The sequence below is a fragment of the Patiria miniata genome, unplaced genomic scaffold (assembly GCF_015706575.1).
Source record: "Patiria miniata isolate m_02_andy unplaced genomic scaffold, ASM1570657v1 HiC_scaffold_10, whole genome shotgun sequence".
Classification (NCBI taxonomy): Eukaryota; Metazoa; Echinodermata; class Asteroidea; order Valvatida; family Asterinidae; genus Patiria; species Patiria miniata.
This window is the reverse complement of record NW_024037048.1, coordinates 755,022-780,831: the sequence shown is the minus strand read 5'-3', so window position 1 is coordinate 780,831 and position 25,810 is coordinate 755,022. Positions and strand designations below refer to the sequence as shown.

The 25,810-nt window shown below is 44.6% G+C and overlaps 1 protein-coding gene across 1 annotated transcript in view; it reads left to right on the top strand.

Annotated features, from left to right (window-relative positions):
- The window catches only part of LOC119734777 (SMC5-SMC6 complex localization factor protein 2-like), a 202,895-nt gene that overhangs the window by 122,265 nt on the left and 54,820 nt on the right, over positions 1–25,810 (top strand). The window contains exons 10-12 of the mRNA XM_038208330.1: positions 4,676–4,748; positions 7,800–7,922; positions 13,974–14,054. Of these exons, the coding sequence (XP_038064258.1) occupies positions 4,676–4,748; positions 7,800–7,922; positions 13,974–14,054 (277 nt within the window). The remainder of the gene's footprint in view (positions 1–4,675; positions 4,749–7,799; positions 7,923–13,973; positions 14,055–25,810) is intronic.

Sequence of the window (25,810 nt, the reverse complement as noted above, 5' to 3'; positions counted from 1 at the left end):
ACACGACGGATTGATGTATATAATCAGCTTCATGCTTATAATGTTGAGGAGGAGAAAGACATATGATGTCACCAGCCTGTAAGTTTCAATAAAAAGACCTTTAAACTTAAAAAAAAAATGCTGAAAAATCAATCGCAACAGATATTATCCAGATTTTTGCTTCAAATAGCACAGTTAACATAAGTCTCAAGCTTCTGTGAATGATGTCAGGATAACATCATCAAGTATAAGATAACAATCAACCAAAGAATTCTACATCAATATTAAGTTCACAGTGAGAGATCTGAGTTGGCTTTTGGACAGGAATGGACATAACAATCCAGGGTCTTCATTTTGATTTAATGTGCAAATCACATGACCCTTCCTTCCGGTCCAAACTGGAATTGCTTTATGATTTAACATAGGAAAAAGATGTGAACTTGCTTTCAACGATGTCAGTCTCTGGCTAGGTTGTACTTCACAAAAGAAATATGGATGACGTCATGTTAGAGCACCCTCTAGTGGCAGGTTGAAAGACGTTTTAAATGACTGATCAGTTGTGTGATTGGCAAAAGTTGCTGAAATCACTTTATAATTAATGTATAATTTATAATCAGCTTTATGCCAAGAACAAGTTAAGGGAAAGAAAGATTGATGACATCACCTGACCGGAAGTTACAATGAAAAGACCTTTCAACCTTAACAAATTGTTGAAAAATCAACTACGAGAGATATAATCCACATGTTTGCTTTACTTTAGCATAGTTCACATAGCTCTTGAGCTTTCATTTATGTCACAACGATATCATCAAGGGTCAGATTACAAGCAACCAAAGATTTCCAGATTTAATCTATCTTTGAAAATCAATGTAAAATCAATTGTGAGAGACCTGATTCTGCTTTTGACTGGAATTGATAGAATGATCCAGGGTCTTCATTTTTGACAAAATGTGCAAGTACACATGACCCTTCCATGCGGTTGAAACAGGAAGTACCTTGTGGTTTCCAATCGGTAAAAGATGTGAATTTCCTTTCAACGATGTTAGTCTGCGGCGAGGGTGGGCTTTTCACAAAAGACATAATGCGGAAAAGCCCTAGGTTCTGTTCTCAATCAGACATAGATCTCTAGTTTTTGGTTGATATCATGTCAAGTTCTCATTTACATGTGAAGTTGAAGTACTCAATTCATGAACTCATCGACTAAGGGTTGACACATTGCATAGTTTGTGGTATTAAAGGCATAATGTCAAAGACAAATTGTCAGTCTGTTAATACTGGTCACGTCTATCTACTTGAAATCTTTCAGTTCACTAAACATGAACACAAGTCAACTCTGACTCACTGTTAACACATCAATAGTGACTTATTTGGCCATTCTATGTTCACTGTGACAACATTCGGCTCGCTCTCATTTTTTAAGCTTTACCCCCTATTAACTACATCTGACATATTGCTTGCACTGTTTCATCTACCTCAAGGGTATGGTTTCTACTTGACAAATTGTGTTAAAATATTAGGGTTATCAAAGTTACTTACAAACAAAACTTCAGTGAGCAATAATCATTTGTATTACTTCCCAACTTTATTTTCCAAAAATGTATTTAGTATCAATTTCTGTTGTCAGTGTTAAGGCCGGCTCATACTTGAAACTAATGCTAACATGCTGTTATCTGCGGACGTTGAACGCATCTTAATTGCAGTGTATCATGCCTGTCATGGCAGTTCACGTAATCATGGAAATCTTTTCCTGCATCTTGTGTACAAAATAAGCAGAGTTGTAACGAGTCACTGATTTTTGTGACTCAAGTCAAGTCGAGTCATTTCAATAAGTGACTTGAGTCGAGTCAAGTAAGTGACTCGAGTTGAGTCATTAGTTCAAGGAGGTCGAGTCGAGTTGAGTTAGGCCAAATAAAATAAATGTTGTGTTTATGGTTATGGCCTGGAAAAAAATCCAGGTAGTTAGGTAGGGAAATGATGTTATTTTGTCCTTTTTTTTTTCATTTCATTTCATTCATATGCGTGTTCTTTGACAGTGTTTGAAACTCAGTAACCATATACGTGTACTATGGTCTGTGGGCTGGGGGGGGGGGGGTTCCATTGCACCTGCCTCCCCCAGAACCCACCACCCTCCCCCAGAACCCACCACCACCGATATTTTTTTCAATCTTGGTCATGTCCTCAACAGTGGAAATTTAGGGATGCATTCTCTCAGGAGGCCACTTATTGGAACCGCCTTTGATTGAGATTAGATGCTTTTTCTTAACAATAGGGTTGGAAGGGGAAGAAAGAAAACCTGAGCAGACGTTGAGCGATCTTAATCACACTCCCCACAATTATTCGTCATGAATAGGTTTTAAAAAAAAACTTTGGTATGTCATGGAAACCAACTATAGTGGGCGCTACAGTCAAACGAAATATATATACATGTTAATTTTGAATATTTTCTGAAAAATTGCTCATTATTAATCATCATTTACATGACAGTTTACTTTTCACCTTGAAAGCCTTCAAATGGTTACACAGCATCTAATTTATGATTATCCAAATTCTGTTTAGCTAAGTTGAGAGTTAGGTCTTGGCAAATTGAAATTTATAAACATTTTGAATAAATTAAACACGTCCTGCTGAATCCAGGTTCTGGTATTCTTAGCCTTTTGGTTGGTAGGTGTCGGGTCAATCTTGCATATACATGCACACACGTTTACCAATCTTGGTGAAACTTGACATGGTATATACTCATACTGGGTATATTTACCTTTCTAAAAACGAATCATCATGGAATCATAATGGAAACCAACTACAGAGGGCCCTACGCCCGGACAAGTATAATAATACTTATCTTCAAGTAAACTTGAATCCTCGACATGGGCGTCGCCAGGATTTTTTCTAGAGGTGGGCAAAAAAACATTTTGCCAAAAAATGCTTGTGTTTCTCAACACATTCTCGATTTATCAGTTTTAGAAGGGGCAGGGATATTTGGCCCCCCCCCCCCACTCATTAAATTTACACCACTTTGTCTTCACGCCTCTTTTTCTTTTCTTTCTTTTTTCTTTTATTTTCTTCCTTTTTTTTTTTTTTTTTTTTGGTTGCTTTTCCAGGGGGGGGGGGGGGGACAAGTGCCCCCCTTGCCCCCCTTCGCGACGCCCATGATCCTCAATCCTGATTGGTGGATCCATGGCAACAAGCCGTGCTACATATAACCATGTAGCACGGCCTCGGTCCATACTGCACTCCGCGTATTACACTTTTCTAAGATGCAATGTGTGCGTGTTCCATCTTAAGTGTGCGTCAAGTTTGCTTGAAGATAAATTTGTTATCCCGCTCGCGCTCATGGAACAGGAAAAAAGGAATGCGTCTGTAGTGCGTCCGTGTCCCACATTAATCCGTGTTCCACTCGTGCTCGCGGGATAACTTATAATATACATTTTTCAATAAGTAGGGAATTTTATGAGTGTGCAGTCTTATGTGGAATATCAGCAATAGAAACGTGGATGTGATCCATTCTAGCCTGTTGGATCAATACTTGAAACCACAATTGGGTAAAATATTGAAATTATTTAATTTATTAAAGATTTTGACATCACAAAACTGTGCTTACTGGCCTATGTCACAAATCTATGCACATGGATGCGAATATTCTTAGCACATTGACAGACGTATGGGAGGTACATTAGCCAACATAAATGCATGCAACTATCAATACTTATTGTATGAAGTTGAGCAACTGTTTGAAAATGTTTCACTGCTTCTGAATTTACCCGAAGAGTAGAGGAGTTTTATAACAGCGTAGTTCACGGGTTTTAGATGTTGTGGTTTAAGTTTAAGGTTAAACAAAGGAGAGCTTTGTTTTTACTTTGTGAGGGTCTTAAAAGAACCAGGGTAAACTCCAGGTTTGGGACATATGACAGTATGCTCTGCTCTTTGTCAGGAGTAAGCGGGATGTCAACACCCAAAGTGCTGATGTGTAGGATGACTGGGGCAGGGGATGCTACGTGTACACACATGTAGCTGTTGCTCTATTTCAATCAAAAGTTTTTGTGGGAAACTTAAGGGGCCTTATTTTAGGTAAATGTTCCTGGGACAGACAGATTGACCAACCACCAAGTGACAAGTAGAAGCTCCTGCCAGAGCTTTAAAAATTAGCAAGTTGTTGAAATGTTATGGACATATTCCATTTGGATGTTAAGGGGTGCATCATGCTTTACAAAAATTATATGGTGATGTTGAAGAACATATTTTTAAACAAGGAAATGTTTCGGACTTTTTAAAAAGTATTATTTGTAATGTTGAAGCAGTGGGAATTCTGGTAAAATGTTCTTATGAAAGAACACCCCTAAATTACAAATGGTGTGGTCCATATAGTCGATTCAAGTTTTTTTATGGGGGAATTGAGTCAAGTCAAATTATTTGCTAACAGTGACTCAAGTCAAGTCAGGTCATTTACCCTTGGGACTCAAGTTGAGCCAAGGCACCAATAGTTGCGACTCGAGTTGAGTCATTGACTTGAGTCAGTGCATACAATGGACTTTACAAAGTAATCCTCTACAAAGTACTGCCAAGTTCTCTTCATCAGTCTATAACCAGTCCTACTCATAGGTGACTGTCAGTCTGCGAGGTACAATGTAGGTACACAAGGCTCGCCATCTGGGACTAGCAAAACTAAATGCTGTAGAATTAACCATTTATTTCTTTGTAGGTGCAAGATTGGACTCGATGTTACCTCCTTCACTATTTCAGTCAAATTTCATCTTTGAAGATATCAGTGCAAGGTAAATAAGTACTTCACTGTCCTGTTAACATTGCCTGATTTGTAATGTTTGTATGTTATTTTTCCAAAGCTCTTCTTTATTCAACACAACATTGCCAGACACATTGGCAGACTGGCAAAGAAATACAATACAATGGGGCTCACCAGACCCCCTGGGTTTACCAGACCCAGACGTGGATAGGGCACACCAGAATTTGTGGGGATAGGATAAGGTAAAATTGGGGTTAGTTGCCATTAAAGTTTAAACAGTTTTATGCACAAGTTTATGGAAATGTCTCCCAAGGGTACCTTTTTTTCATCTCATTTTTTTGTATGTTCAACAGTGAGACTTTGGAGAATATCCTTGTTTTTACAATACAATAAACATGATTTATTCTATTTTGAATGTGCACAAAGCAACAGTGGACAAGGAAGTAGTGTTCTAGCCTATCAGCATCAGCAATCAACACTCAACAACACCAATCATCATCAACAATCAACAGTCAATGTCAACAATTAACAATCAACAACAACAATCAATCATCAACAATCAACATCCATAATTATTCATTAGCATCAACTATCAATAATAAGGGAATAACAGTGTGAAGAGCCGGTCTTCACTGCGTGATAATGAACGGGTTTGGGGGTGACCGCTGTTCGTCTCAGTCCATTAACAGCGGTCACCCCCGAACCCGGTCATTATCACGCAGTGAAGACCGGCTCCTCACACTGTTATTCCCATTAATAAATAACTTTTTAACGAAATAAACAGTTAAAATGCTCCAATTTTGTGACTTTCTTTCGGCGATATTTCCAGACTTTTTTGTGTTCATGTTCATGGGCCATATTTTAACTTATGCGTGGTACCCTGTCTTTTCGATAAGCATTGTTATATACACCACAGCCGGGCCCAGGCTGTACTGGACATTGCTGGACAACGTTTTCATTGCGTACGTGTACGACGTCCAGGGTTTGGACTTCTGCTGCCGTAGCGGAACAAATTACAGCAATGTTTTCATATTTTTACCTGATGGAGGAAGCTGAATTTCGTTTAGACACTCCTTGTGTCCAGAATTACAAAGATGCTTGGTTTAGGAAAGGTAAATATGTCGTTGGGCAAATTAAGTTTTTAAAGAAAATGAATCGTAGATCTAGGCTTTCGTCGTAAACATCGTCAGTATACTGCACTTCTGTATGTACGATGTCCAGTCGTTTTAAAACTTCATTACGTGCGCGCACCCATAGCAACTGTGTTGCGTATGCGTGCGTCAGTCTCACGTGAAGGTGGTTGAACGCATGTGCAGTGCTGTATTGTTACAAGTTGCTGTATGACTGTTGTAAATTTGGCCAGTCATTGCCTTCCATGGGGCTTGATCAATGCTGGTTCAGGGGCCATTTTTGTTCTTTGAAGCCGGTCTTTATATCACCGTTAATGCACGGCCACGTGATCGAGTCTCGACCAATCAGAAACCATCAACTCTCCAAAGTATTTATAAATCAACAATCAACGTCAACAATCAACATCAAAAATCAACATCAACATCAACAATCAGCATTAAAATAAACAATCACCATCAACTAATCAAAAATCAACATCAACAATCAACAATTTACATCACCAATCATCATCACCTATCAACATCAATACCCAACATCAACAATTAACATCAACTATCAACATCAACAATCAACATCAACAATCATCATCAACAATCGACATCAACAATCATCAATCAATATCAACTAACAACATCAACAATCAATCGACAGCAACAATCAACATCAACGATCAACAATCAACTATTAAAGCAAAAAGGCACTATATTCTGTTCATTAAGCAGTCATATTTCCTGCCATCAATACAAACATATGCTAGCCCAACCCAGTGTGTTTGTACCACAAACTCTAGTTATAAATACTTCTGCCCAAAAAAATAAGAGGAAGTGGCCAGGAATCGCCTCAGATTGCACCACTGAACATCTAGTAGAATCCAAAATCTTGACCCCATGCCATTAGGGCTTTGTGCTGCGCATTCGCATTACTCCTCATTTCAAATGTCCCTATGCTATAATTTCATCCTGGCTTGAACACTGCATGGACGTCTGGCATCGTCAACAGTTCATTCAAATGTCTCTACCACTGGTGTTCTGCAACACTCCCTTTCTTAACGATGATGGGCAACAGTACTTGTGAATGAAGACCGTAACATTAAAGAGGATGTGGAATGCTCGAAGACATTTCCGTCATTTTTCGGGTATATGTAGCCTAAGGTGTGATGAAATAAAAACGACTATTGTTTCTGTCATGAAATGAGTACAAAAGGTACTTTTGAGAGCTGTTTTTCAGGTCCAGTTTCGACCTGAACGTGCAACTGTGTAAATGTCGTCGTTGCGGGCAGCAAACAAAACACAGTAAATCGTGACGTAATAAACAGGACTCCCGATGCACAGTAGCATACACGAGTCCTGTTTATTACGTCACGATTTACTGTGTTTTGTTTGCTGCCCGCAACGACGACTTTTACACAGTTGCACGTTCGGGTCGAAACTGGACCTGAAAAACAGCTCTCAAAAGTACCTTTTGTACTCATTTCATGACAGAAACAATAGTCGTTTTTATTTCATCACACCTTAGGCTACATATACCCGAAAAATGACGGAAATGTCTTCGAGCATTCCACAACCTCTTTAAGACTGTATATTAGATAGCGGATAAAAAGATGTACTGTACATGTAATTATAATGCATGTGTGCATCATGGAAATACCCGCAGTGACAGTGGCTACCTAAGCCCCCTCCCAAACACCCCCACTTTTAAATGCCTTTCTTTTTAAGCAGGAGTCAGTATTGTTTACTTATCGTATTGCCAAGGTCACAGAGAATCTACATAATAGTCACAGATTTACAAAGCCTTGTGGCTGTTTCTACCTTCATGTGAGTGCGAATGCGATGAAAAGTTGACATCATGAAGTGTTCGCTGGGAAATTCACTGTAGTTGAAAAATCAGTAGTGTTTATTGTTTGTTAAAAAGAAATGCGGCCATTTCTCAATAAAAGTTTTGATACCTTTAGGTACGGTCAGGACAAGAAGAAGTCTGAGATTCCTGGATGTGAGACCAAACCAAACTGTCTCCCAGGTTACAATTTGCAGCAAGTTATAAAGATCATTACACAGTGTCTGCTTACACATGAGAGGTGAGAATAATAGAAGGCATAAAATGGGCCATAGTATTATATCTTACAAAGAATGATTTATATCTCACTTTGATTTTGTTCTATGTTAAAGGTAATGTATACCATTTGCATTTGTTATAATTGAATGAAACACACCAATTATAGGGGTAGTATGTCCATGGTATGTCAAAGTAGACATCGTTCTACTTACCTGTTCAATGTTTTGTGTCCATTCATGCTGGTAAAATATTTGTCAATCTGTCGTGTACAGAGCGCATAGGTCACAAGGCATGCCTCAGTGCCAGCTGTGTCTATATATAAACAAAATGACAAATATGTATTGATCTGTAAATGGATGAAGTATTTAAAAAGAAGATGTTTGGCAGAGCAATGGTTCATTTCAAACCATCAATAATTTTGATACAAATTCCTTTTTTTTTTAGTTGAATAAAAGAATGTTGGGGACTCTTACCAGTTGTAAATTTATAACCATATATCTGCATGTTTTTCAAATCACTCTTATTTGCAAGTATTTGCCAAAATGCTATCAATTTGGACACAAGGGGCATTGAGCAGCAGAGATATTTCAGGTCAAAAGTCTCGGGCCAATAATGATGAAATTCACACAAGTTTAGGCAAAGTTTGGGGGAAGATATAACATTGATCATTCTTTGCTGGATTTTGATACTTGTTTTTAAGCATATTTGTCCTGAACAAGGCCAAAAGCCGCTGCAGGTACGGGGATGCAAGATAAATGAAAGAAGAGTAAGTACTCTGGAAAACTGAAGGAAGGAATTAACAGCCAACATCCGGGACTCTCTTTCCTGTTAAACCTTATAATATTATCTATTTTATACCACAGTAAATAGCCCCTCAGCACCCACACGAGTAAGCAGTGTTCGATTTTCCCTGTTTGATTTTCACATCGCATTTTGCAACGCATTATCCATAAAAGTGCTCCGCACTTTCAAAATACATGGCACATTGTGTGATGCAAAATTTATTTAGTGTTCAGTTGGTCGATCGGGCCGTTGTGTGACTGTAAGTCTCCCAAACTCACGTACGCTTCTTGAAAATCTCACCACCTTTTATCCTCCAAAACAGACAACTTTCTGCTATCAGAACGTCCATAAACATTCTTTGGTGAAAATGAAAACAAGCACCTGACGCACGTGTTGAGCTGCTGTGTATGTACAGTGTGTAGTCCAGCACAACACATGCAAGCAACGGGATAGAATGTCACCAAAGTGGATCACACCATTTATGGTCTAGGGGTGTACCATGTTCTTTTTTTTAAAAGAACACTTTACCAGCATTTCCACCATTTTAAAATTAAAAATACTACTCTTTATGAAGTCTGAAACATTTCCTTGTTCGAAACTATATTCTTCATCATCACAACATTTTTTTTTGTGGACAGAATCTATTTGATAAATGATGTAAAACTCAAAAAAGGGTACAACACCCCTCCAATAGTATCAATGGATGATCCAAAATAGTTGGAACTGTCAAATTTTTCCAAAGGAAGTCGAAATCAAATGGATTTGTGGCTATTTTATCATTGCTGAAAATGTCAAGTCTACTTCACTCTACTTACCTGTAGAGCAATACTACTTATGCATATTCCCCCTACCGGCAGGTATTTTCCGCTAAGAGTTATATACAATAGCGCCCTCTGGCGCCCTACCCATAATACCCCGCGGCATGCGTGCCTCGTGAGCGTCCTCTTTTCTCTTAGCGGCAGGTCGGGTAGGACGTGCGTGAAATAGCTCGCTGTTTGCCTCGTCATTTACTACCCTTTTTTGCGTTTAAGAGAAGTATTTAATAAAAGAGTTTCATCATCTTCTTGGTTTCATTTATTTCATAAATATGAAGCGTTTGGGGAGGGCCGATCTGTCACTAACCGGAGGGAATAGTTCTCCCACGGGACGGACCGAGTTCTCGGGGGACTCTGCCGTTAACGCTCCGACGTTACCACGGCAGCAGTCTCTCGTCCGGCACCCTCAGCCACAGTCGGCTGAGGGAGTTGGCAGTTCCGCCGATCAGTTAAGGGGACCTCGGTCACCTTCTCCGGTCAACTCGGGCGGAACACCCAAACTAAGGGCACACTCCGGCAAGGTTCCCCTAAAACATATCTCCTGTGCCGGAGCAAAGCCTAAGAAGGGCCGTCAGGGCAAGCGTGGCTCGGCAACGAGCGCCGCTTTGGCACCTAGCCCTCCCCCGATCACGGGGCAGCCCGAGGGGACTAGCCGTCACACTTCGGTGGGCTCTAGTCACCCGTGCCCTCCCGACACAGTGCCGAACACCACTGGTTGTCGGGATGGGCTATTGCACAGGCTACCGGTCCGTCCAGCGCTCGCTCAGCCCACGGGGCCTGAGGCGCTGTCGGCCGGGTGCATTATGAGCGATACGGAGCCAGTCGCCCCCGGGGATCCCGGGCCGACGGCCCCCGTGCTAGCTCGCTCAGAGGGACTACTCTCGTCATCGGATTTTTTCCGTTGTTCGGGGGTCCCGGTGCCCCAGGTGTCTTCCGATTTTTCCTCGGACACACCTCGGGGCCGTTCTTCTAAAAAGAAGAATAAGAAGAAGAAGGCTGCACGTCGATCGCACCGTTCTTCTTCGGGTTCTGACGACTCCTCTGACCGGTCCCGCTGGGGCAAACGCTCCCGGGGGGAGGACGCGGTTTCTAGAGCAGATTTCCTGCTGGCTTTTCAGTCAATTTCCGATACGCTATCGGCTATGTCAGCAGGCCGCCGGGCGGGCCCTATTGGGGGCCCCCCTGCAGCAGTGGACTACGGCCCACAGCCATCGGTCGTTGGGCCCGCATCACAGTCTTCAGTCACCGGTCACGCTTGGGTGGCCCGGGAACAGAGGGACATACTGCACACAATTAGTCGTGCTCCGGCGTCCCCGCCTGCGGTGAGGGCTTCACAGTCGTCGTGCTAGGTCAGGGTTGGGTGGCCCAAGCACAGCGGGACATACCGCACGTGGTTGACCGTACACCGGAGGCCCGGCCTGCAGCGAGCGTCTCGCATGCATCGGCCGTGGGCCACGGTTGGGTGGATCAGAGGCCACGGGACCTACCGCGTACGCTGGGATCCCCGCCTGTATTGAGCATTCATCCATCCATGCCGCTTGACTCTGAGGAAGTTGTCCAGCCACTGCCGCGTGGTTTGGTACAACTCGCCCCTCCAGACGGCTATCGTTCACCAGAGTCAACTCAGCCCTCACAATCGGCTGAGTTATCCGATGACGACGAGGAACCAGACCGATTACAGCGGCTGTCTATATCTGAAACGGAGCTCCGTTTTAATAGTACAGAGGGATATGATGAGGGTACTTAATTTACCCTTCGCTGATGAGCCCCCTCCGCCCGACCATAAATCTTTCGAGCGAAGGACGGGCTCCGCATCTAGCAGCAATAAAATATTCCCCGTACTTCCTTTAGATCAAGTATGCGTGGAATGTATCGACAGCATCATGTCAACTGATAAATGGCGGCCGTTTCTCAGTCGGGAACGGGATTATTTTCGTTTCCCGGCTGAAGATCATGTGAAGTTCTTCACTCCGCCTACCATCCCCGACGCCGCAAAAGATAAACTTGCGGCCGATGAGAGTGGTTCGTCTTCCAAGCGGCCCTTTGTGGACAAAACACGGGGTAAACTTGAAGATGTTTTGAAGAAGATCGACGCAGCTTCACGCTTCGGTTTGAAATCAGCGTCTTTCTTACTTCTTCTCACGGAATATTTGGCCGTGGGCTATGAAGAGGATTCGCCGATTCCAGCAGATATGCTGACTGCGGCCCTTCATTGCCTCGACCATGGTCTACGCTCAGTGCTTGATCAATTCGCACGCGTGTCGACCCTATCAACGTCCACCCGCCGGGGTAACGTGCTCGATGCACTTTTCCTTCCATCGCAGGGTGCTCGCAAAAGACTTGAAGATCTCCCCTTGACGGGCCCGGATCTATTTGCCGGTAAATTCGAAGATCAGATGCGAGATGAGGCCAAACGTCTGAAGGCTACGGAGAAAATCAACTTCAAGAAGCCTCAACCACCGGCGTCCAAACAACAGCGGGGTAGGGGTAAAACATTTGTCATTCCCCGCCGCAAACCTCTGAAATCTGGTTGCGGTGGTTTTCGTGGCCGCACGGACAATACTTCCGGTGCGCGCGCCACGCGGGCCCGCACGTTCTCTGGACAACAACGGCCCCAATCCGGCCGTGGTTTCCGGGCACCGGCCCAAGTGACTAAGTAGACTCGTGGCGGCCTCCCGCCGTCGGACCCGTGGGAGGCCGTCTCCGAGACTTTGCGGGGTCCTGGGGCTTAATTACGTCCGACCGGTGGGTGCTAGACACGATCGGGTGCGGGTACGCACTCGATCGTTCTCGAGCACCCCCCCCCCCCCCTCGGACATGATTGTTCGACCGACGGTAGTTCCGTCTGATCCTACCAAACGTCTCTCCCTCGAAGGAGAGATCAATTCCCTCCTCGGGAAACGGGCAATTTGCCCACTCCCTCCGGGGGAGACGCGGTCGGGCTTCATGTCGACCTTCTTCCTGGTACCCAAGAAGGAGGCTGGCATGTGGCGCCTGATTTTAAATCTAAAACCCCTCAACAAATTTATTCGGCCAAGACGTTTTCGCATGGATACGCTCAACATCATACTCCAATCGATCCATGCACCTGCGTGGGGAGCCAGTCTAGATCTGAAAGATGCATATCTACACATTCCTGTCAGACCAGACCACTGGAAGTTTCTTCGTTTTCAGTACGATAACGTCCAGTACGAGTTCACGGTATCTGGACGATTGGATCATTATTGCTCAATCTCAGGCAGCCGCGTCGGCGGCACTCAATCTGATTTGGTGTCTAGCGGCGGACCTCGGGTTTATTATCAACGCCGAGAAATCCCATCCACATCCATCCCAATCCCCAATCTTTCTGGGAGCGTCTCTCGATCTCCAGAAGGGACTGGTTCGGCCTACGGAGGAACAAATTGTAAATCTCCAACAGTGTGTGTCTCTGTTTCTCCCGACGACCATGGCCCCAGCACAAGCCTGGCTAAGGTTGCTCGGTCTCAGTTGAACAGGGGTAAATTTGGCCCACCGCTGCGGTAGGAATCCACCATTATTATCTTCTTGATGTATTCCACCGTGTGCGGAACAGTAGCAGCAGCAAAGGGAGGGAGGAAACCTCATATGTGTTAAAAAAAATCAGATTTTGGATATTTTGGTTTGAATGCTATTATCTTGTTGAGAAATGGGAAGCTGATATTAAAACTTGAAATTAAAAACTTCAAATTATAGAACATGAGAAGGAGAGATTTCTGAAATAGTCTTTGGCACTTTATGAAGACAGCTCTTAATTAAGTGAAAGACCAAAGATCCATGTTCAGCCCACAACTAATTTTCAATATTAGCTGTGAAATTGTCTTTTTGGAGTTCTCAGAATATTGCTTAATAAGAACACACCATGCAATCTGACTGAAACGAGAATTCACATGCAGTACTTCAACATTACAGCTCACATTTTTGGACATGTCTCAGTCATAAATCCCACATGCTGACCAACCATCATGCAGGACATATTCCCAATAAGCAGAGGAGGAACCATGTGCGTCATCATCATTGATGAAGATTTGGAAACTAATAGGACCGAATTTAGTACCTTAGTACCCATGCGTGCATGGTGACGCAATGTTCTTTTCTTGTGCATTTGTAAGTATCGGAGGTGACTATTTTCTTATTAGAATAGAAATCCCTGCAGATTTGGAAGAATCACCGCTACACTATAATATGCTAGGGGTGTGTATGTTAACAAGTTGATTGTTCACAAATTGATCGCCTGCGAAGCCAGCGACTTGCCTGCAGCAGTGAAGTGGCCTTTACCACTTCGTGGGAGAAGGGAAGTCTCGCTTACCTTTACCTTTAGCAAGTAAGCTATTTCACAGCAATTAGGCCATTTCATTTTTGAAGTCTGCAAATGGTATATATTACTTTTAAAAGAATGCTTGAATTTTCAAAGTTTAACAATGTATTAACATGAACAAAATATAACTTTTGATATTTAGGAATCCATCACTGCATGAAGATGATTTGATCTCTCTTGCATACATGGTTTGCAAAATCTCCTTGGATAAACAGCTTGTAAGGTCAGTATGTATAGCTGTATATATTCTACATCTCCTGTCAGACTGACTTACTGTTTAAACCTTACTTTACTATTTCTCTGGCCAAAGGTCCATCCACTGTTTAGTTGCTTTTTCAGATAATATTACTATGAAATAACTTATGAACTAAAAAAAGAATCACGTTCATACTTTGTCCTCTGATAGATCATGGCTTGATGAAGTAAATTTTTGTTGTCATGTCCGTTAAATCGCTTCAGCATTACCTCTGGAGATAGTTGGAGGTCAATGTTTGGAGGATTCAAAATACTGAAATAAGTGTTGATAGGAAACATAATTTGACCCAAATGGTTCGAGGGATGGGATGAAACCTTGTACACACATGAACCCTTGTCCAAAGATGTGCAGGGTTCAAAATTAGCAGTAGCCCGCTAGCCAAATGCTAGTCCAAAGATGTGCAGGGTTTGAAATTAGCAGTAGCCCGCTAGCCAAATGCTAGTCAAAACAGCAGCGGGCTAGTCAAACTATTCCTCAACTATTCCTCAATTGAATTGACTGCCTTGGGCAATATTTTGATTCCCAGGCATATTCCCGGTCAAATTCCCGGTCAACTGCTGGCCCATTACTTCTGGGATTATCGGAAGTGCAATGATAAATGAATATAACTTGAAAACGAAAGCATTTTACTACAATAATACTAATAATTCGTTGCAATTCAAACTGTTTCTGTTTTTGCTTAAAATATTTACAACTGAGTTACATAACTAGATGTGTGTCCATTGAAAACAGAACATGCAGCTTTTCCGCATTTTTTAAATTTATTAACATTTATTAAAATTATTAACTTTTTGTTGCGATTCAATTTTGGACGGTTGGAGATGGCATAAGTAAGAAAGTTGTGGTGACAGAAAAGATGTCTGAGGAGATTTTAAAGTAATAAAGATACACAAAGAGTATGGTAAGTTATTTTTTAAAGAAATCAGAGTTTTTCAAACTTTACACATACATCCATTACCTAACCAACCTGATACTAATAGGATCTTGAATGTAGTAATTTTGTTCCTCAGATATTGTAGAGGGCACTCAACATACAATCCATGGATGTCGTTTTGGAAATATTAATATAGGCCAGGAAATTTAAGTGCCACAATACGTTTACAACAACCAAAACTGAAATCACAGTGTGGAAAAGCAAGTGTTGGTATAAATGCAGACTATACATGTGCATCTTTGCGACTAGACTATCTTTTAGGTTTTTAGTGAATCTTATGAAAAATCATGTAGACAATTATAACATTGTGATATTATATAAGCCCAGCAAAACAAAAATGTTCATGGACTTGCCATTCATGAGATAAAGGGACTTAAAGTGTGCACGTTTAAGATGACGCCACATGTCCCATGATGACGTCATCACTGCGTCTATGTTCATGAAAAAAGACCTTTGCTATGTTCTTTTTAACTATGTTCAGTTTCAATGTCATATGACTTTATTTTGTGCCCAAAGTGCCTACGAGAAAAAAAATGTACAAAGTATATATAATTTTGGATGGTAGACATGCAGAAGAAAAAAAAACCAGGAAAAAACTAGACTTACGTTTGTGGACACACACAGGGCTGTTTCAGCATCTTTTTTTTGTGACATGTGACATGTAAAGTTTCAAGTATAATTCCATCAAGGAAGGATGTGTAGTTCTGTTTATAATAAATGGTGGCATATAAATATGTGATTACATTCTCATAGGACTTTGAATTATGATGTCACATGATGACATCATGATGACGTCACCAATTTTCATCTATAATCATGTATAACAACATGCCGCTAGAGGGTGCTTTAACATTTTATGACATTAGTGTTATTTTTTTTGTAAAGAACAACTTAGCCAGAACATACGTCGTTGAAAGCAAGTTCACATCTTTCACCAATTTTAAACTACCAGGCACTTCCGGGTTCAACCAGAAGGAGGGGTCACGTGAATTTGCACGCTCTACCAAAAATGAAGAGCGTGTCTTATTCTATCAATTCCCACAAAAGTCATGTTCAGATCTCCCATTGTTGATTGTATATTGATTTTCAAATATTAAATCTATTAATATTTATGTGACATTACGTGACCCATAATGACGTTATCGTGACGTCACTCCATTTTTCACCTATAACATTTCTCGGTCTAGGTACATACCAAATTTCACCCAAATCAGAACAGTAGTTCCGGAGATATAGACCTTCAAAATATGTACCTATGTTGTGACGTCATGAGACAACGTCATGATGGCGTCAATGTTCGACACACATCTGCAGGTGCTGGGCTAAGTGTGTGCCAAGTATAAAGGCAATCAGATTGATTTTATTGCCAAAAGTGCCGGGCACAAAAAAAAGCGTGTACAAATGCTATGGGCAAAAACGACTTAAACAAACAAAAATCTTTACAAAAACAAAGGCAAGTTTGCCGAAACAGCCAACTAGAAGTGTGTTTGTGGACAAACACTGAGCTGTTTTGACCATTTTAGCAACGATTGCTATTTTTCAACTACTGCTCCAAATTTACCAATTTTTTTTCAGTCCAAATTTTGTTTACTATTGGTTACATGTTCATGGACAGGTGCAGGCCAGTTAGACTGGTTCCATTACTTTACAAGTCTACTTCACTCTACTTACCTGTAGAGCAATACTACTTATGCATATTCCCCCTACCGGCAGGTATTTTCCGCTAAGAGTTATATACAATAGCGCCCTCTGGCGCCCTACCCATAATACCCCGCGGCATGCGTGCCTCGTGAGCGTCCTCTTTTCTCTTAGCGGCAGGTCGGGTAGGACGTGCGTGAAATAGCTCGCTGTTTGCCTCGTCATTTACTACCCTTTTTTGCGTTTAAGAGAAGTATTTAATAAAAGAGTTAGTAATCATTAGTTTGTAGAGTTTCATCATCTTCTTGGTTTCATTTATTTCATAAATATGAAACGTTTGGGGAGGGCCGATCTGTCACTAACCGGAGGGAATAATTCTCCCACGGGACAGACAGAGTTCTCGGGGGACTCTGCCGTTAACGCTCCGACGTTACCGCGGCAGCAGTCTCTCGTCCGGCACCCTCAGCCACAGTCGGCTGGGGGAGTTGGCAGTTCCGCCGATCAGTTAAGGGGACCTCGGTCACCTTCTCCGGTCAACTCGGGCGGAACACCCAAACTAAAGGCACACTCCGGCAAGGTTCCCCTAAAACATATCTCCTGTGCCGGAGCAAAGCCTAAGAAGGGCCGTCAGGGCAAGCGTGGCTCGGCAACGAGCGCCGCTTTGGTACCAAGCCCTCCCCCGATCACGGGGCAGCCCGAGGGGACTAGCCGTCACACTTCGGTGGGCTCTAGTCACCCGTGCCCTCCCGACACAGTGCCGAACACCACTGGTTGTCGGGATGGGCTATTGCACGGGCTACCGGTCCGTCCAGCGCTCGCTCAGCCCACGGGGCCTGAGGCGCTGTCGGCCGGGTGCATTATGAGCGATACGGAGCCGGTCGCCCCGGGGATCCCGGGCCGACGGCCCCCGTGCTAGCTCGCTCAGAGGGACTACTCTCGTCATCGGATTTTTTCCGTTGTTCGGGGGTCCTGGTGCCCCAGGTGTCTTCCGATTTTTCCTCGGACACACCTCGGGGCCGTTCTTCTAAAAAGAAGAATAAGAAGAAGAAGGCTGCACGTCGATCGCACCGTTCTTCTTCGGGTTCTGACGACTCCTCTGACCATTCCAACGGGGCAAACGCTCCCGGGGGGAGGACGCGGTTTCTAGAGCAAATTTCCTGCTGGCTTTTCAGTCGATTTCCGATACGCTATCGGCTATGTCGGCAGGCCGCCGGGCGGGCCCTATTGGGGGCCCCCCTGCAGCAGTGGACTACAGCCCACAACCATCGGTCGTTGGGCCCGCATCACAGTCTTCAGTCACCGGTCACGCTTGGGTGGCCCGGGAACAGAGGGACATACCGCACACAATTAGTCGTGCTCGGCGTCCCCGCCTGCGGTGAGGGCTTCACAGTCGTCGTTCGTTGGTCACGGTTGGGTGGCCCAAGCACAGCGGGACATACCGCACGTGGTTGACCGTACACCGGAGGCCCGGCCTGCAGCGAGCGTCTCGCATGCATCGGCCGTGGGCCACGGTTGGGGGGATCAGAGGCCGCGGGACCTACCGCGTACGCTGGGATCCCCGCCTGTATTGAGCATTCATCCATCTTTGCAGTTTGACTCGGAGGAAGTTGTCCAGCCACTACCGCGTGGTTCGGTACAACTCGCCCCTCCAGACGGCGTTCGTTCACCGGAGTCAACTCGGCCCTCACAATCGGCTGAGTCATCCAATGATGACGAGGAACCAGACCGTTTACAGCGGCTGTCTATCTCTGAAACGGAGCTCCGTTTAGTACAGAGGGATATGATAAGAGTACTTCATTTACCCTCCGCTGATGAGCCCCCTCCGCCCGATCATAATTCTTTCAAGCGAAGGACGGGCTCCGCATCTAGCAGCGATAAGATATTCCCCGTACTTCCTTTAGATCAAGTATGCGTGGAACGTATCGACAGCATCATGTCAACTGATAAATGGCGGCCGTTTCTCAGTCGGGAACGGGATTATTTTCGTTTCCCGGCTGAGGATCATGTGAAGTTCTTCACTCCGCCTACCATCCCCGACGCCGCAAAAGATAAACTTGCGGCCGATGAGAGTGGTTCGTCTTCCAAGCGGCCCTTTGTGGACAAAACACGGGGTAAGCTTGAAGATGTTTTGAGGAATATAGACGCAGCTTCACGCTTCGGTTTGAAATCAGCGTCTTTCTTACTTCTTCTCACGGAATATTTGGCCGTGGGCTATGAAGAGGATTCGCCGATTCCAGCAGATATGCTGACTGCGGCCCTTCATTGCCTCGACCATGGTCTACGCTCAGTGCTTGATCAATTCGCACGCGTGTCGACCCTATCAACGACCACCCGCCGGGGTAACGTGCTCGACGCACTTTTCCTCCCGTCGCAGGGTGCTCGCAAAAGACTTGAAGATCTCCCCTTGACGGGCCCGGATATTTATTTGCCGGTAAATTCGAAGATCAGATGCGAGATGAGGCCAAACGTCTGAAGGCTACGGAGAAAATCAACTTCAAGAAGCCTCCAGCACCGGCGTCCAAACAACAGCAGGGTAAGGGCAAAACATTTGTCATTCCCCGCCGCAAACCTCTGAAATCTGGTCGCGGTGGTTTTCGTGGCCGCACGGACAATACTTCCGGTGCGCGCGCCACGCAGGCCCGCACGTTCTCTGGACAACAACGGCCCCAATCCGGCCGTGGTTTCTGGGCACCGGCCCCCCGCTATCCGGGGGGCTGGCGCAAGTGACTTAGTAGACTCTTGGCGGCCTCCCGCCGTCGGACCCGTGGGAGGCCGTCTCCGAGACTTTGCGGGGTCCTGGGGTTTAATTACGTCGGACCGGTGGGTGCTCGACACGATCGGGTGCGGCTACGCACTCGAGTTCTCGAGCACCCCCCCGTCAGACATGATCGTTCGACCGACGGTAGTTCCGTCCGATCCTACCAAACGTCTCTCCCTCGAAGGGGAGATCAGTTCCCTCCTCGGGAAACGGGCAATTCGCCCGCTCCCTCCGGGGGAGACGCGGTCGGGCTTCATGTCGACCTTCTTCCTGGTACCAAAGAAGGAGGCCGGCATGTGGCGCCCGATTTTAAATCTAAAACCCCTCAACAAATTTATTCGGCCAAGACGTTTTCGCATGGATACGCTCATACTCCAATTGATTCGTACTCCTGCGTGGGGAGCCAGTCTAGATCTGAAAGATGCGTATCTACACATTCCTGTCAGACCAGACCACTGGAATTTTCTTCGTTTTCAGTACGAGAACGTCCAGTACGAGTTCATGGTTCTTCCGTTTGGTCTAGCCACCTCACCCCGGGTCTTCACGCATGTGATGAAGACAATCGGGGCCGCATTAAGAAAACAAGGTGTGATGATCTTCATGTATCTGGACGATTGGATCATTATTGCTCAATCTCAGACGGCCGCATCGGCGGCACTCAATCTGACTTGGCGTCTAGCGGCGGATCTCGGGTTTATTATCAACGCCGAGAAATCCCATCTACATCCATCCCAATTCCCAATCTTTATGGGAGCGTCGCTCGATCTCCAGAAGGGATTGGTTCGGCCTACGGAGGAACGAATTGTAAATCTCCAACAGTGTGTGTCTCTGTTTCTCCCGACGACCATGGCCCCAGCACAAGCCTGGCTAAGGTTGCTTGGTCTTATGGCCAGTATGGTAGATGTGGTGAACTTTTGCAGACTAAGGATGCGTCCCATCCAATTACATCTGCTGTCCTTCTATCGGCCCAGTCGTCACCACATACGTCATCTGGTGCCGACCACACCCTGGCTGATTCCGCACCTCCGTTGGTGGCTCGACAAGGCCAATCTCACGGAGGGGCGGGCGTTTCACAATCCCAAGCCGTCAGTGACCATCACGACAGACGCGTCACTTTTTGGCTGGGGGGCCACCCTCCACCCGCGCCAAGTTGCGGGTCGGTGGGGGCCCGAAGAGTGCTCAAAGCACATAAATGTGCTGGAGATGTTGGCAGTCATCAATGCTCTCCAACGTTTTCAAGCATCAGTGACAAACCAGGTAGTTAACATTCGATGCGAGGAGAACGTCACAGCCGACGCTCTCTCCAGGGGGTGGGTCGTTCCGACGGAATGGACACTGCGTCCGCAGGTTGTCCAGTCACTCTTCCTACTGATCGATCGACCTCATGTCGACCTGTTTGCCTCTCGAAACAACCACCAGTTACCGGTATATTGCGCAAGACACAACGACCCTTGCGCTTGGCAGACAGATGCACTGGCGATACGGTGGGACAGGCTTCTGGCATATGCTTTTCCCCTGTTCTCCCTCATACCTCGAGTACTGACCAAAGTGGAACAGGAGGACTGCAAGATCCTCCTCATAGCTCCTTTTTGGCCACGCCAACCGTGGTTCCCGAGACTCACCAAGCTCTTGGTTCACCGCCCGGTGATTCTTCCGCAGAGGGCGGACATACTGTTCCAGCCCAGCTCGGGTTTTCTTCACCCGGCCCCAGAGGATCTCCACCTGACGTGCTGGGTATTATCACGTAATCCCTCCGCACGGCGGGCCTTTCTGAACGAGCTGCGGCCATTGCAGCCTGCAGCCGACGGGAATCTACCAGGAAAGTTTACAACAGTAGATTACACCATTTTTACAAATGGTGTAGAGCCAGGTCTCTGCGTCCCTCCGATACTTCTATAGGAGAGGTTGCAGACTTCCTTGTAGGCCTCTTTGAAAGTGATCTTGCTACAGCCACAGTTAAAAATTATCGGTCGGCTATAGCGGCTTTTCATGGAGGATTCTCTGACAGTTCCTCGGTGTCAGATAATCAGAGTCTAAGCCAACTTGTCAAGGGGATGTTTGTGTCACGCCCCCCGACACGTAGGCTATTACCATCGTGGGATCTCTTTGCCGTTTTATCAACCTTATCGAGACCCCCATTTGAACCAATGGGCAGCTCAACCTTGTTGCAGCTGTCGGTTAAAGTGTCATTTCTGTTAGCAGTGGCTACGTCTAGACGACGTAGCAAACTGCATTCGCTTACGGTGGAGACAGGTCATATACGGTGGGAACCAGGGGGTGTACGCCTGGTTCCTAAAACAAGTTTTCTGACTAAAAATCAGTCGGAATCATTTTCACCTCCTGACATTTTTGTGCCGGACATAAAATCTTTTTCGTCTGTCTCTCGTGACAAGCTTTGGTGTGTGCTGAAATGTTACGTTGATAGAACATAACAATCTTTCGCGTGATACGATGGTTCATCTCGTGACAACGACAGATTTTGGGTGTCCATGCACATGAGGTCAGGGCCAGGCAGCGTGTTACCTTCACAGAGTGCTATTTGAAGGATGTCCTCCAGACGGAAGGCAGAGCCGGGAGAGTGGTGCTGAAGGCGGCGAGCCGAGCATCATCGTGTCCACAGGATCCTCTCCTACCCGGGACTTCCCTAGAATAGGTGAGTCTCCACATCCTGACTATTTGCATTCATACATTTCATTGTGTTGGATATAAATGTATAGCTAAACACTCTTGTAACAAGGTCATTGATCTTTGACAAATTACCTTTTTGTATCAGTTTCCTTGTGCATGGGATTGTTTTGAAGTGCTTTAGAACTTGCTTTAAGAAGTGTCATGTACTAACGGTACTCTTCTTTGCAGGATTCAACTGTATTATATCATAATACTTTACATTATGAGGCGTCCCCCCTTACAAGGGCTGACGTCCCGGTTAACATGTGAGGGTAATTAATATCCTTTACATGTAGATTTATTGGTTCTTTCCCCTGTCCGCCTTTGGACGGAACAGTGGGAGCCATCTGGGGTTACATTTCCATGTTTCGTGCCCCTGTGAGTAAGCAATAGCATCTCGCATGACCCACCTCCTTGACGGTGCTAGTCTATGCATAAGTAGTATTGCTCTACAGGTAAGTAGAGTGAAGTAGACTCCCCCCCCCCCCCCCCCACAGAAGTGTGGTTGGGGTCTACGAACGAATACTTACCTGTAGAGCATCCCTCCCCCTTACCCCACTCTTCTCGATGCCTTGGGTACTTTGTTGTATTCCGACTTAGCGCTCGAGAAAAGAGGACGCTCACGAGGCACGCATGCCGCGGGGTATTATGGGTAGGGCGCCAGAGGGCGCTATTGTATATAACTCTTAGCGGAAAATACCTGCCAGTAGGGGGAATATGCATAAGTAGTATTGCTCTACAGGTAAGTATTCGTTCGTAGACCCCAACCACACTTCTGTGGGGGGGGGAGGGGGATTTTCCGGCATGATAATTATAATAATTGGCATTTTAGTAAACTAAATTACAGCGCTTACAGTGTTATTAATACCCCTGATCATTAGGCCAATTAAACATTCCAATTACCATCTCAGCTCCCTTAGGAGTATACAGCTCGATGCTGCCTGTTAGGCGCAAGCAAGCTTATCCAATCACAATAACCATCTCTGCCCTCACAGGTACCCATTTACTCCTGGGTGGAGAGAAGCAATGAGTGACTAAGTGCCTTGCTCAAGGGTACACACACCATGACCCCGGCTGGACTCGAACCCACAACCCGCAGCTTTACCAACATATCTCAAATCCAGTGCACTCCACATCTATAAATTGATCCATTTAATATTTAGTGGAGTCAGGGAACCAGACTACTTGAACATTTTTGGTTTTTCTTGGTTTTTCCAGCATTTTCGAACACAAAACTTCAAACATGCCAGTTTAACAATATTTGATCTGTTAAACTCAAACCCCCCCCCCTCCAAAAAATAGTTCATTTCTGAAAATTACAGCAAAAGCCAATGATGTACTAGCCTGACTGCATCCGGCCGTTCCGTGCTATCGCAAGCTCTGTAGTACGCCCACTGCTCGCCTTAACGCTGAACTCTGTGTAGCGATTTAGCTACCGCTTTCGATCGAGATTATCTTCTCATCCAGGGCAGAAATTTCCAAAGTTGAGGTTCCTAGTCGTAAAGGAACTCATACCTTTTGGAAAATCGGTAACAAAATCGCTACATCAGAGTTCAGCATTTAGGGGAGCATTGGGTGTCTGGCCGTACTACAGAGCTTGCGATAGTACGGCCAGATGCAGTTGGGCTAGTGATGTACATTCCCTGTAACAAAATTTTCTGTATCTTTCTACGACCTAACAAACTTTTTGCAAAAAGAATTTTGAATTTACCATGTTCTGTTGATGAGATGTGAGTAAAAGGTCCAAAAATTTAATAATTCATACAAAATCACATGATGACGTCATCGTGACGTCACTGCAGTTTTTGTCTATAACACTCCCGGAATACCTGCATGCCGAGTTTGAACCCAGTCGGATCTCAGTTTCTGTAGATATAGGGACTTAAACTATGCAATTTTAGAATGACGTCACATGACATGTGATGACGTCCTGATGACGTCATGATTCAATCTTCAGATGGTGGTGTAAGTGTGTGCCAGGTTTGAAGTTGTTCAGACTGTATTTTATGTAATGTTTGCTAAGTATAAGAATATATTAAAATTTTAGAAATTAATAAAAAACAGATGATGATGTAAATTCAGATTTTGAATGCTTTTATCAATACCTACCTACCCACCAAGTTTCATAACGATCGGACAAACCCTTATATGTGGATAAAAAAATCACGCTTTTAATGACGTCGTGATGATGTCACACATTTTACAAAATTGTGTGCAATTATATTTCACCTAACAAATTACAAAAAGAATTTTGAGTTGACCACCTTCCGTTGATGAGATATGAGTAAAAGGTCCAAAAAGGAAATAATTTGTATAAAATCACATGATGACGTCATCGTGATGTCACTGTAAATTTTGTCTATAACACATCGCAGACTACCTGCATATCGAGTTTGAACCTGATCAGACTTTCGGATCTGTAGATATGGGGCCTTAAAGTGCACTTTTCGGATGACATCACACGACACATGATGACGTCATGATTCGTCCTGAATCTTCAGATGGTGGTCTAAGTGTGTGCCAGTCAGTGTTGTAGCCGTCGAGACTGGTCTTGGTCTCGAGACCAGTCTTGAAACCAGTTTCAACGTGTTCTCTGTCTTGACCACGCATTATGACGGTCTCGGAAAAAAATGCTGGTCTTGGTCTTGGTCTCGCACCATCTGTTCTCGGTATTTTGGGCCGAGACCAGCATGAGACCAATTATGAAAATGCAGTGGCAGTTGTTGCCAAACGAAACCCAAATCCCACCAGAATAATACCGCCGTTAATGTTCCATCGTTTTTGCAACCGGCATACGGCTGCACTGACATACATATTCTGACTACTACGTTTGACTTGGCTACGGCTAGCTTTGGCAGATTCAGCATGCGTTTCCGCATGATCTAATATACGCATAATGGTGACTAGCCGTAGCAACATAATTATTGCCACTGGTTACCGTCAGTAAAATGACGTGTATTGAATACATGGTTTGCAGGGCAACTGGTACCCGTACTCCGTGGTCACATATTGCGTGGTCCGGTAGACGCGTGTAGTATGCACTGTTGATCTATCTAGAACTTGACTTGAAAGGCACCATTCTAGAATAGTGTACGTACGGTGGATGCTAGGTGGGAAGCATTTATGCCTGATTCGGTTGCGAGAAAGTTTGCTCTTTTTTACTTTTTTTTTTTGCTCTTTAGTTGGAGTCAATTTAAGTCATGTCTGCCAATTCAGCAATCATACTGTATGCGTACATGGACCACAAAGAGTATGCTGATGCCAAAACTGGAGGCAAAAAACGTGTCGTAGTTTGTGTTTTTTGCCCTAAAAGAACCAGCATCAGTGCCCCTGTCGAACGCATGCTTCAGATACTGATGTTTCTAAAGTGCAGTGAGGCTGTTGTGCCTGCCGTACCAGACAAAAATTGACTGTGAATCATCAGCATCTGAAGCATGTAAAGCATGTGTGACAACAAATTTGCTCCAGAGTAAAGGGGCAAATCCCACGGAGTGAATAGTTCTTAGGAACTTATTCTGTGCTACGCAACTCTAATCCTCTTAAGTGTTTTTTTTTTTTAGTTTTACTGAAAAGTGCACAACTTTAAACATTTAAAATTGTCCATGCTTTTCCAGACAACTGAGGGGGCTGTTGCCTTGATGTCCTTTTCTTGAGACTGAGGGCCAGGGGGCACCTCTGACCTCTGTAAATAACGTAATGCTGTTCCTGAGAAATAAAGTACAAACT